General features: G+C 39.5%; 2 protein-coding genes across 5 annotated transcripts in view; one reads left to right on the plus strand and one right to left on the minus strand.

The window, feature by feature from the left end:
- CAGE1 (cancer antigen 1) overlaps positions 1 to 521 on the minus strand; it is a 57,135-nt gene extending 56,614 nt beyond the window's left edge. For all 3 annotated transcript variants that reach the window (XM_047101245.1, XM_047101243.1, XM_047101244.1), the window contains exon 1: positions 352 to 521. In XM_047101245.1, the coding sequence (XP_046957201.1) occupies positions 352 to 364 (13 nt within the window). In that variant the 5' untranslated portion in view covers positions 365 to 521. The remainder of the gene's footprint in view (positions 1 to 351) is intronic.
- A 137-nt stretch (positions 522 to 658) lies between these two features.
- The window catches only part of RIOK1 (RIO kinase 1), a 31,259-nt gene continuing 19,020 nt past the window's right edge, over positions 659 to 12,897 (plus strand). Inside the window, exons 1-6 of one of the 2 annotated variants that reach the window (XM_047103310.1) lie at positions 659 to 947; positions 4,013 to 4,223; positions 5,967 to 6,057; positions 7,250 to 7,319; positions 8,605 to 8,647; positions 11,784 to 11,876. In XM_047103310.1, the coding sequence (XP_046959266.1) occupies positions 877 to 947; positions 4,013 to 4,223; positions 5,967 to 6,057; positions 7,250 to 7,319; positions 8,605 to 8,647; positions 11,784 to 11,876 (579 nt within the window). In that variant the 5' untranslated portion in view covers positions 659 to 876. Of the gene's footprint in view, positions 1,036 to 4,012; positions 4,224 to 5,966; positions 6,058 to 7,249; positions 7,320 to 8,604; positions 8,648 to 11,783; positions 11,877 to 12,897 lie in introns of both variants that reach the window. The other variant, XM_047103311.1, reaches the window with a different exon arrangement.

A 12,897-nucleotide genomic window follows, 5' to 3' on the forward strand; every position in this document is an offset into this window, starting at 1 on the left:
TTTCTTTGTTGGTGAACCTAGAACTTCCATTTACACTTTTATAAATTTGTTCACATGGCGCAATCTGTCAACTTACTTTAAAGTTAGGTTTACTTTTTCCATCTTTCATCCTGTCCTTACCAGGTCTTTGCCAACATTTTTAAAGTATTTATTCAGATGTTTGGGTAGATATTCCAGGAACATTATAAAGCTGTTTTAAGATGGGCGCTAAAAGGGTCGTCATTTGGAGTTACCACCAACATTCTAGTTTTAAAATTCTCTCAGTTGTATGACAAACATTTTAAAAATCACTCCTCTCATTTTCCCTCAAAACAATGCACCAAACTTTTCAAGTCTAAAAAGTGTGCTCACTTTCAGGGTCCATAGCTTCTTGGATCCGCTGTAAGGATTTAGCGCTTCCACCTTCCGCACAGGGTTTCGCGGGAGAAAGAAAAACGCTTTACGACCTCATCCACTGAAGGCTTTGAAAAACTCGCAGTTGGCACACGGGCGCGCTGGAACGGCCCTCTGTGACGCCCGCCCACCGCCCTAGCCAGTCTCGGCTCGCTACGACGCCAGGCGGGCTCCCACGCCCTGCGCAACGCCCCACGCCCCAGGGGCGCGGCCGGGGGGAAGGGCGGGACTTCCGGCAGGATTGAGACTTCCGGTCGGGCGGGAGTTCCGGTCAGGGCGGTCCTAGCTGTCCTGGTTGTAGGTTCTTATCTCTCTTAGCACGTGGCGTTCGCTTTTGGCGTTGGAGCTTCTGAGCAGTTTGATAGGCGGGCATCTGCCCAGAGGGGGTTGGATGGGCTGCGTGTAGCGCTGTCTCTGTGCGGTTTCCGTCCCAGCGCGGGGCGGACGGCCTCCAGGGGCGCCGAGGATCTGCGCGCTTCCGTCATGGACTACCGGCGGCTGCTGATGAGTCGGGTGGTTCCCGGGCAATTCGACGACGCGGATTCCTCGGACAGGTGGGCGAGCCCCTTTGGGCACACAGACTCCGTAAGGATTCTGCTGTCTCCGCCGCCGCGGGCAGCCTCGGGCTTTTGAGGGAGACAGGTATTTCATTCGGAGTAGTCTCTCCACAGCCCTTTGCTTCTTTCTCCATGCCAGCCGGGTCTTTTAATCCCACTTTGCGCCAGAGTTCACGAAAGCCACTTGTCAAGGGAGTTCCAGATTGGCTAGCCTCGCTGAGAGGCAGAGTTGGAGACAGTGGTTGGGAAACGTAGATTTTTAGTCTTTAACTGCATTTGGCGTTCAAAAAATATTTGAGCACCTGTCGTGGGCCAGGTTTTGTCCTCGGCGCGGGAGATGGTGGTGAACAAGATTAAGTCCCTTCAGTCTTTGAATTTTACCTTCTATTTGGGAAGGAGGGCAGACAATTAAGTACATAGAGATATTTTATAAACAAACAAAAAAAACCCCACAGATAATATACTCTATGCAAATAATTAAAATCAGTTGGTAGACTAAGTAATGACAGTGTCAGGGATGAGTTAAGTCCACATCTGGAACTAACCTCAGGAGGAGCAGAGGGAACAGCAGTTCAGGAAGAGGAGACAACAATGCACAGGCCCAACGTTGGCATCACTCTTGGCTGTGAAAGAAAGGGCTAGAGGCCAGTGTACCTAGAGCACAGCACAGGGAGTTGAGAAGATGGCTAGGTAATGATGTAGAAGTGAGAAGGGGCCAGATCATATAGAGCCTTATAAGGGATGATAAGCAGTTGGGATATTCTAGGTCTTAACAGAAAGCTATAGGAGGGATTTTACTAGGGGAATGACAATCTGATTTATGATTTAAAGGAATTACTCTTATGGAGAGGATGGTTGTAGAGGGCATGAGTGGAAGCAGTTCAAAAGTGATAAAGTTATTCAGTTCAAACATGAGGGGAGCTAGAGATAGGGTCACGGGATATGTTTTGGAGGTAGAAGTGACAAGGTTTGGTGGTAGATTGGCTGTGGGATGTGAGGCAAAAGGATTTCAGGATAACTCCTACATGAAACATAAGAGTTCCTTTGGAATTCCAAGAAAACGTTTTTTACTTTATATTCACAGTAAAGATTCATTACATGTAGATTTTAGTAGTCATTTGGGGATTTTTTTTTTTTCCAGTAAAAGTATGTTGATCATTTTCTGTGTGCCAGGTCTAGTGTTAGTGGGTAGGGATACATTGTAAACACCACCCTGATTGACACAGAGCTTACATGATAGGAGGGGAAACATTAAATAATTGGACAAATTATTTGTATTAGAATTGGGTAAGTAGTACAAAGGAAAAAGGAGTGAAGAAGATGGGAGACTTTCCTGACCAAATGATGATAATCTAATACTGAAAGGTTACATAAGATTTAGTCAGAGAAACAAGAAGATTTTATTTCAGATGCATTCCAGGTTTATGTTTCCAGATAACCATATAAAAGTCTTTAGGGAAGAAGTAGGAAGAAGAAACAGCCCAGTGTGGCTGGTAAATAGTTGGCAGTAATGGGTATACACTGGTTTACCATCCATCACTGGATATTGTGAAGATAAGCCAATGGACTTTGTGACCCTGCCACACTCCAGGGTCCACTCCACTGGGAGGTGGGGGGAGAGCATAATGTATTGGGTAGGTAGAAGCCAAAGATGCTGCTAAAATCCTACAAGGCAGAAAACGACCTCCCACCACAAAGAATTGTCCAGCCAAGGTTGAGAAGTTCTGGTACAAATGAGGTATAACTTTGGGGCGCCTGGGTGGCTCAGTCGGTTGAGCGTCCGACTTCGGCTCAGGTCATGATCTCGCAGTCTGTGAGTTCTAGCCCCGCGTCGGGCTCCGTGCTGACAGCCCGGAGCCCGGAGCCTGTTTCAGATTCTGTGTCTTCCTCTCTCTCTGACCCTCCCCTGTTCATGCTCTGTCTCTCTGTCTCAAAAATAAAGAAACATTAAAAAAAAATTAAAAAAAAACAACAAACAAATGAGGTATAACTTTAATGTGCCATTGTAGATTGTTGGCAATTAAAGGATCAAATTAAGGATTATGTTTACAAAATCGTAGTAAATAGCAGGTGTTTGATGATTATTCTCTTCCCACCCATGTCCATGGAGATTTGGAACCCTTTGAGCTGTGGCTAATTAATAATCAGGATTGATCACCTGAATTTACTGAACTCTTGTCTGACCGTTTTTAAGCTGGTAGTTCACATTATCAGGGTTCTATGTGGTTCCTGTGTTTGTTCTCTACATGAGTGATCAAAACTGGTGGGACCTCTGTTGAATCTGACCTGCAGACATATTTTGTTTGGTATGCACAGTGTTTGGTTAAAATTAAATGTACCAGTTAAGTGGGAGATTTAAAAGTCCACACTTCGGGCTTCTCTTGAAAAACTAAGATCTGGTAGCACTGGCTCTGAATTTTCACATGGCAGAAAAACACCCTATTGGTTGTGCTCCATTTACTCTGGGCCTGATCTCTGGGTTTGACAATCACCACTTCTCTTACTGAATTACACCCAGACTGCTCTGAATTACACCACTCATTAGTGGTGCTTATGTTTACCACTCCTTCCCTTTATGAATAGGGGTGATTTGAAGTTCTTTGTGTAGCACAAATCTTGATACAGCTTCTTTTGTTGGAGTGGTATTGAGTTCAAGGTAAGGCTGCTTTAGACTTAGTCCCAAATTTTGTCAGAAAGCTTTCCCCCAATTGACTCTTAAGACATATCTGTGAATGGTTTTCCTGGAGTTGGGTCTGGTGTACTGTTCAGAGTGCATTCATTCAGCAGAGAAAATGACAATGTAAATCCTGACTTCATTAAGACCGAAGTGGTTTAACACCTGATGTACTTCTTCTTTAGTAGGACCTGGAGAATAAGCAAACAATGGGAATGCCACTTTGAAAAACAGAACCTGGTATTAAGTTTGAGTTTATTGGGAGATAATGTTGAGAGGAAAACTTTTAGATTTATTGGTATAAATTTAGTCTGTTATATCACAAATAGCTGCATGTATAAATCCAATTAGAGTTATGTGGAAACATGCTGCACATTGTTATTTCTAGTGAAAACATTGACCTGAGGACCATCAGAGAGGAAGATATTCTGTTTGAAGATCTGCAGAAGAATGTGCCTGAGAAGATGGGTGGAGGTGATATGGAAGAGGAGGAGGAGGAGGAAGAGGAGGAGGAGTATGATGAAGACGACTGGGATTGGGATGATGGAGTTGGAAAACTCACCAAAGGTTGTATCTCAAATGCAAGGAGTAACCCACAGGTATTTTACAAATGATCGTATACATCTTTATGTTATTTATGTCTTCTTTTTTCAAAGGACTTTTTGTTGTTCTGGACTTGAATTGGAAGATTTCCCTCAGGTTATGTTGCCCTGTAGCCCCAACCTTTAACGAGTTTTATTCTTCATCCTTTTTGTATTTCTGATAATTTCCTGGATGTAGGTTCTTCTCATAGTACATTTTAAAAACTATTTAAATTATGGTAAGATTAGGAGCTTTAAAGTCTGCATGGGAAAAGATGCAAATAGGCAGTTCACTACAAATGGTTAGGAAACATGGAGAGAAAGTTCAGCTTCCTTAGTAATTAAAAAATGCAGATTAAATATGTAGAAATGCTTTTTTTTCCACTTATGAAACTGACCAAGATGCAAAATCTATAATTGCTGATTGAGTAAATAAGTACTTATTTAGAGGATAAACTGGTATGTGATAAAAGCTTTTAAAACATAAAATAAATGCTTTGATTCAGCAATTCTTTTAAGATTGTGCCAAGAATGGTGTTATGAGAATGATTCTCCAGTATTGTTTATAGGGAAACACTGGAAACAAGCTTGACTAAATTTGTTGTGGGACTGATTTCACACGATGGGATATTATGCGGCCATAAAATACATTGCAGTGGAAAACTATATTAATGACATGAATCTGCCATCACCTACTGTGTACCGGGCACAAGTTATCAGACTGTAGAGCCTGCTTCTCAACTAGAAGTACTCTGTTTCAGGATTTTGCAGAGCCTTAGGATTAACATGGTACATCTTACTAGAGCATAAAGATTTCTGAAAGAGATGGAGGGGGAAAAAACCAACAGTATTTCTTTGAATATTAAAATTGCTATATTGTGGATAAGAATGAGTGCATTTTAAAAATAACCAGATGAATTTCACACTTGTCTGTTTTGGCGAGATGTTGAGCTATTTTAATATAGAGTATATTCTCTTTTAATAAAGATAGAAAAAAAGGCAAGTGTATATGCTTAAATGTTAACTATTGTCTTTGGGTGCTGGGATTGTAGGTGATTAAAATTTTACCTGTGTTTTCTACTGTGAATCTGTATTTAGAAATGTTTTTAAAGTTATATCTGGTAGAAAACTTTAAATAGGTCTATACAGACAGCATAGGTCTATGCAGTCAGCCTCACACTTGCAAGCTGAGATACGCGGAGTAAATCAGTCATTGTTATGAGCCCTTTTTATCTGTACTATACTTCCTTTGAATAAGGGTTCTTTCTTTTTGTTATTATTTTAGTTTGTGTATAACGCCAAGTGTAAGTGGTAAGCCTCATGCCTGATCTTTCCCTTTCTTGAGACAGTAGGCCCAAAATGAAATTCTTAGAACCAGTTTAATGTTGGCCTTAGCCATTCATTATACGTTTTGGAGGTAAATGAACATTGTCAAATTCTAAGTCTATTAACAGTTGAATTAAAAAAATGCATTTAATTACAATTTGTTATTTATAATAATGAGGAATACATTGTAGGGAGGTTAAAAAATACAGATTATACAGACTCTTCATTTTAGCCAGTAACTTTGTCCTATTTCAAATGTCTTTCTAAAAAATTTCTTGAGCAAACATGATTGATTCTTAACCTTTTCTTAGGGTACTCCTTCAAGTATTGATGCTCTGATAGTTAACTGTTAGCTAAGGAGAAAGACATGTAATAACTAACCTTAGGTCTGTATTTATAACTAGTGCCTTCAACTCTGGAACTTATTTCTTCTAGACAAATCAGCAGACTTCCAACTACAATTTGGCCAAAATATCTACTCCAGCAGACAAGGTCTTACGGAAATTTGAGAATAAAATTAATCTAGGTGAGTTCATAAAATATATTTGGGCTATGAGGAAGTTATTCAGAAGCCATGAAGTGTCATAAATTTTGTTAGGTCAAGAAATGAGTGTGTTCAGTGTTACTGGCTGAATAATAATAATGTTTAGAGAAGATAAAAACTCAGTATTTAAAGACCTGGCTTTAGGAAGAGACTTCAGCTTCTGCTTTTTTAGCTCTGTTTGCTCCTCTGCTGTAAAAATATAAATTTACAGATATCTGTTCAAGTTTTCGTCTGTTTTGTATTAAAGTAGCATTGTCTCAGACTAGAATGTTGAAAATACGTTGACCCTTGAACTTGGGGGTTGGGATGCTGACTCCATGCAGTTGAAAATCCACGTGTAACTTCTGACTCCCTCAAAACTTAACTACCAGTAGCCCACTGTTGACCAAAAGCCTCACTGATCACATAAACAGTTGATAAACACATTTTATATGTTATGTATGTTATATACTAAGTTCTTACAATAAAGGAAACTAGATAAAAGAAAATGAAAATGTTAAGTCATAAGAAATACATGTACAGTACACTACTGTGAAAAATCCATATATAAGTAGATCTGCATAATTCAAACACATGTTCAAGTATCAACTGTACTAGAATATTGAATATAAATACATTTTGTTTTACTAGACACTTTTTATGTACGCATTAATCATTTAGTGAGCTGTTGAATGCAAGGAATCAGAATGTTGATTTGAACCACCACCTCTTAAAAAATGCAGGATCATCTTTGTCTTGTGGAAGTTGATTCATTATAAACCTAGCACAGTGTCTCTCATATCCTATCACTGACCTATAACTTGAAATGAAACTGAAGTTTTTAGAGTTAAACTTGGAATTTGGGCAGTTTATATTCCCAAATTAGCCGTATAAAATATTAACAAGTGTCTGAAATTCAGCATATGCAGGTAAAGGATTTTGGGGAGATTCCTGGATCTGGGTTTCTGTGGCTCAAATTAGAGCTGTGATGATGACAGTGACAACACTTGTCACTAAGGAGACACAACTTCATGCTCAACATCTAAAAACATTAATAGTTTTTCATCATTAAAAGATACTTTATATGTAACAAAATATTGGGAAAATAGAGGAGGAAGAGGGAAAAAGTATTCTATTCAAAATGTTGTCTTTTTGTCTTAACTGTTGTTTACATTGTGGATTTTTTAATTTTTAGATAAGCTAAATGTTACTGATTCTGTCATAAATAAAGTCACCGAGAAGTCTAGACAAAAGGAAGCAGATATGTAAGTAATATTTTAACTATAAAACATGGCGGATAGGGACTAATTCTAGACAAATGAGCATCTTGGTTATAATTCTTTTGGAAAGGATATTTCTTTATATGATTAAACCAGTTATTTTCTTTTTCTTTTTAGCTTAAATGAGGGTGTCCTTTCCTTAGTAAGTTGAGAATATTAAGTGAGTTTTAAATGTGTGGTCAAACTATAATCTTGTGAAATTCACAATGTGCTCTTGGGAGGGTAATGGTAAACTAAAATGTAGATTCCAGTTTAAACTGAAGTGTTAAAGTGTAAAAATGCTTCCTTTTAAAAACTTATTAAAAATTTTTCCCTTCCATGAAATGTTTTTAAATTTTTATTTTATTATTTTTAAATTTTTTTAAGTAGGCTCCATGCCCAGTGTGGAGCTTGAACTCACGACCAACCGAGCCACCCAGGCACCCCTCCATGAAATATTTTTAAAAATGTAAGGGAAGATTTAAAATTAAATAGTGATCTAATAAGAACAATTTCTATTTATTCTTCTCAAAACCAGTTGTTTAAGTGCAAGCTAACTTCTATATGCTAAAAACACTAGGGCATTGACATATTGTAGAAAATGACATTAAGTTTATACAACTAGCAGTGTTTGAACTTAAAAACCAACTTTCTTCTGACTAAAAATCACTTTTCTTCTGGTTTATTGCTATCCCCAAGAGATACCAGCCTTTTGAGAACTGCCATAGTCATGTGTTATTTCATAGAAGTGTCTGAATCTTTGTGTTTGAATCTTTGAGTTGAGGTTAGTGTGCTAATAGAATCAGTGTGTGAACTGAAGCCAGTCAGAGTCTGCAATTTAATGCAGAACTCAAGAACTGTCTTTAGATGACAAAAACCCGTGTCTTTGTAGAAAGGGACTCTAAAGAGAAGGTGATATAAATGACTTTAAATCTCACATTAGATTAATAGAATCATTAAAGATTGAAAGACAGTATTAACAGACCCAATGTTTCCTTTTTTGCAGCATGGTTCACCTTACCCCAGCTGCTCTCTTTATCTAATCCTTCTGAGATATGGATAGAATGATTTTTTTCTTACTGCAGATGTGCTCCTTTTGCTCTAGGGAACTGAACTGATGATTAAGGGGACACAAAGGAAGCAACATTGAGCAATGAAACTACAATGAGATTTTGAAATGGGTTATTAAAGAAAGTACCTATTTAGGAATTTTATGGGATGAGATACATTTCGAACTTTTTATTTTGGCTTCTGAATTTTGAATGTCACATTCTTTTTTGGTTTTGGTTAGGTATCGCATCAAAGATAAGGCAGACAGAGCAACTGTGGAACAGGTACAATTTAAATGTGCTTTCATTTTAAGTAGGCATTATAAGTTCTCATTTTAAATTAGCACTTCTTTTCTCTTGGGATTATAGTTTGCATTCATTCTTCTTGCTTAATGCTAATATTACCTAAAATTACTCCTAGTTTTGAGTTTAGAAGTCTACATTTTGAGGGGCGCCTGGGTGGCTCAGTCGGTTGAGCGTCCGACTTCGGCTCAGGTCATGATCTTGTGGTCCGTGAGTTTGAGCCCTGCGTCGGGCTCTGTGCTGACCGCTCAGAGCCTGGAGCCTGTTTCAGATTCTGTGTCTCCCTCTCTCTCTGACCCTCCCCCATTCATGCTCTGTCTCTCTCTGTCTCAAAAATAAATAAACGTTAAAAAAAAAAAGTCTACATTTTGTTTTATTGATAATAGATAACTTAGAGTCATGCCCCCCTCTGTGGCCACCATGCGGTGTTTTCATCTTCTATGAGGATGCAGAATTTACTGGAAGTCCAGAAATCTTTTGTCTTAAGCAAGATATGCAGGAATTTTGTGAGCTTTATTAGAAGGTACCTGTCACAAAGTGAAGGGATAGGGCAATGCCTTCAGATTTTCACTAGAAATCCCTTACTTGGTTTAGACATTATGCTGGTTTTATTCTTTCTGTTCAAGAATGGGGGAAATTTTTCCTAATTTTCCCATATGTAGAGAGTTGTGAATTGGATGTTAGCATTGGCTCCGATTTTTGACGTGAAGGTGGTAAAAAGGGTCAGAACATTGCTACTGCTATCTACCACCCTTCTCACCCCTACACAGAGGCACAAACATTTTGGAATAGTAGCCCCTATGATCCCCAGATCCTTGATATAAGATATGAACCCCCTGCTACTAGCCACCTCAGTCCCCAGCAGAGTAACACCCAACCTGAGCTCCAGAACCATTTGTGCAGTTGAAGAATTCCACCTGTAGTTGGGCAGGAGTGGGTCTGAGATCTGTGTCTTCCTTGTCCTCTCATTTATTTTGTGTGTGTGTGGTTGAAAACAAAGTGTATAGTCCAGCTGAGAGAAGTGAGGCAGCCATAATTTTCAAACACCCTAAAATAACAAAGGCAATAAATCCTTTTTTCCCCCTTTTTCAAAATTAATTTTGAATAAACAATGTATATCTTGGTCTTAAGCTGTCTTTTTAAATATGTATTTGTAAAGTTTATTCCATTCTCCTGTTTCTCTCCCCTATTTTGTTTTTAAGCCATTTTGGTACGTTGCTCCTCCTACGCCCCTGCCTTGGCTTCCTCCCAGTTTTGCAGCCACACAGGTGTCTGCCTGGATTCTCAGCGCGTCGCTTCCCTCTGCTGACCTGTGCAGTGAAGTGGGAATGTCATTTAGGGCCCGTTAGCCCAATTCCCTTTCATTCCTCTCTAGTTGCCATAGTTGCAGTTTGGCTTTTTGTCCTGTAGTCTTTCCAGGGTTGTTTTGTTTTTATTAACCCTAGGTTTCTGGTATGACCGTGGCTGCATCACTGAAGGATAGACCCTAAAGTATAGTTAGATTTGGCCACTTCACACTGTCTCTCTCTGTGGAGCTGGAGGGGCTGCTGTGAGTGTCCCTTGAAATTGCATGTAAATATCTGGCTGGTTGAGTTCAGGCATGGATGAGACCAGGCTTTAAATTCCTTGCTTTCTGTTAAAGAGGACTTTGGGATCCTTTTTACTCAAGATTGATTGCTCTAACTTTGAAAGAGACCCTTTCCCTGATTTACTCATCTATAGCAGAGGTGCACAGACTCTTTCTTTAAAGGGTTAAATAATAGGGGTGCCTGGGTGGCTCGGTTGAGCATCCAACTCGATTTCAGCTCAGGTTATGCCCACATTGGTCATGCTCCATACTCAGTGCAGATCCTGCTTGAGATTCTCTCTCTCCCTCGCCCCCCTTGTCCCATGCCTCCCCAACCACCCACTCATGTGTGCGCGTGTTCTCGCTCTCAAAAAATAAATGGGGTGCCTGGGTGGCTCAGTTGGTTCTGTGTCCGACTTCTACTCAGGTCATGATCTCATGGTCCGTGGGTCCCCCATTGGGCTCTGTGCTGACAGCTCAGAGCCTGGAGCCTGCTTCAGATTCTGTGTCTCCCTCCCTCTCTGCCCCTCCCCTGCTCACGCTCTAACTCTCTCTCAAAAGTAAACATTAACAATTTTTTTTAATAATAAATAAGGAGTTAAATAATAAATACTTCAAGCACTGTGGCTCACAATTTTTTTTTTTAAGCAACTTTTAAAATGTAAAGACCATTCCTAGCTTGCAGGCTGCAGAAAAAAAAGCCATGGCCTGGATTTAACTTCTGTGCTGTAGGGTGCTGACCCCAGTTTAAAGTTGCAAATCCAGGGGCGCCTGGGTGGCGCAGTCGGTTAAGCGTCCGACTTCAGCCAGGTCACGATCTCGCGTTCCGTGAGTTCGAGCCCCGCGTCAGGCTCTGGGCTGATGGCTCAGAGCCTGGAGCCTGTTTCCGATTCTGTGTCTCCCTCTCTCTCTGCCCCTCGCCCGTTCATGCTCTGTCTCTCTCTCTGTCCCAAAAATAAATAAACGTTGAAAAAAAAAAAAATTTAAAGTTGCAAATCCAGTACAGTGACCACTGAGCACTTGAAACGTAGCTAGTCTGGATTGACATGTGCTATAAACATAAACCAGATTTTGAAGACTTGGTGTAAAAAAAGAATGTTAAATCTCTTACTGATAACTTTTTATATTGATTACATGTTGAAATTGATACTGTTTTAGATAGATTGCATTAAATAAAGTATATCAAAATTAATTTTACCTGCTACTTTTTGCTGCTTTTAGTGTGACTAGAAAATGTGAAACTGCTATGCAGCTTGCATTATATATTCTATTAGCTAATATCAGTCTAGAGTCCATTTCTGCTTCTGTTGAACTTGGTAGACTTTGACTTCTGTGTCTGAACGAACTTGTTGGTTTGTATCTTGTTCCTTTGGCTTTCGTGTCGTATTTTATTTACTAAAAATCAGAATAAATAAAAACACCACAATTGAGACTGTCAGTCAGCCAGAATAGCATAGTATTTAAGCTCTTCAGTTTATTAATGGTCAGGTGCTTCAATGAGAAATACTTGATACTATCTTTCTGAACTTTCTATTTTTTGCATTTTTTTAGGTGTTGGATCCTAGAACACGAATGATACTATTCAAGATGTTGACTAGAGGAATCATATCAGAGATAAATGGCTGCATTAGCACGGGAAAAGAAGTGAGCTTTTCTTTGGATGCCTGAATGTTTTCATGTTAGTTTTCTTATTTCAGATACCAAATGAAACTAAGGCACGTAGTAAATAAATGGTGCCTTTAAAAGAAAAGAAAAAAAAAGCATGCACAAGTCAGGATAGTTTAATTAGTGTTTGTAAAAACAGCTTTATTAATATTTATGGCTAGGTAGGAAGTTGTGCACATAAATCGGCCTTTTCACTATTGTTGCTGTACTGGATCACTGAGTCCAGGTAGTGCCCAGGGTAGGCATAGGTGGTCAGATTACTGCAGGCCCCAGTCCTTGCCACATAGTTACTATGGGAGGGGGGCTTATAGTCTAGTTTCTGTGGATAAGCAAATCTCTTTCTCTGTTTTTCTTTGTACGTGGATATGGAGACAGACAGACATGGCATTTGTAAATTAGCAACTCATTCTATGGGAAGCAGTCCTCAGTAAAATTCAGTTTATAAATCATGAGATGTAAGAATGTCTTGAAATATTTTTCACATACTTGATACATAGGGGCACTTGTACCCCAATGTTTATAGCAGCACTCTCAACAATAGCCAAATTATGGAAAGAGCCTAAATGTCCATCAACTGATGAATGGATAAAGAAATTGTGGTTTATATACACAATGGAATACTACGTGGCAATGAGAAAGAATGAAATATGGCCTTTTGTAGCAACGTGGATGGAACTGGAGAGGGTGATGCTAAGTGAAATAAGCCATACAGAGAAAGACAGATACCTTATGGTTTCACTCTTATGTGGATCCTGAGAAACTTAACAGAAACCCATGGGGGAGGGGAAGAAAAAAAAAAGAGGTTAGAGTGGAAGACAGCCAAAGCATAAGAGACTCTTAAAAACTGAGAACAAACTGAGGGTTGATGGGGGGTGGGAGGGAGGGGAGGGTGGGTGATGGGTATTGAGGAGGGCACCTTTTGGGATGAGCACTGGGTGTTGTATGGAAACCAATTTGACAATAAATTTCATATATTAAAAAAAAATGCTTCATGCTTAAT

This window comes from Lynx rufus, unplaced genomic scaffold (assembly GCF_022079265.1).
Source record: "Lynx rufus isolate CCGP_SWC_20201006 ecotype Redwood Valley unplaced genomic scaffold, mLynRuf1.p SCAF_6, whole genome shotgun sequence".
Taxonomy (NCBI): Eukaryota; Metazoa; Chordata; class Mammalia; order Carnivora; family Felidae; genus Lynx; species Lynx rufus.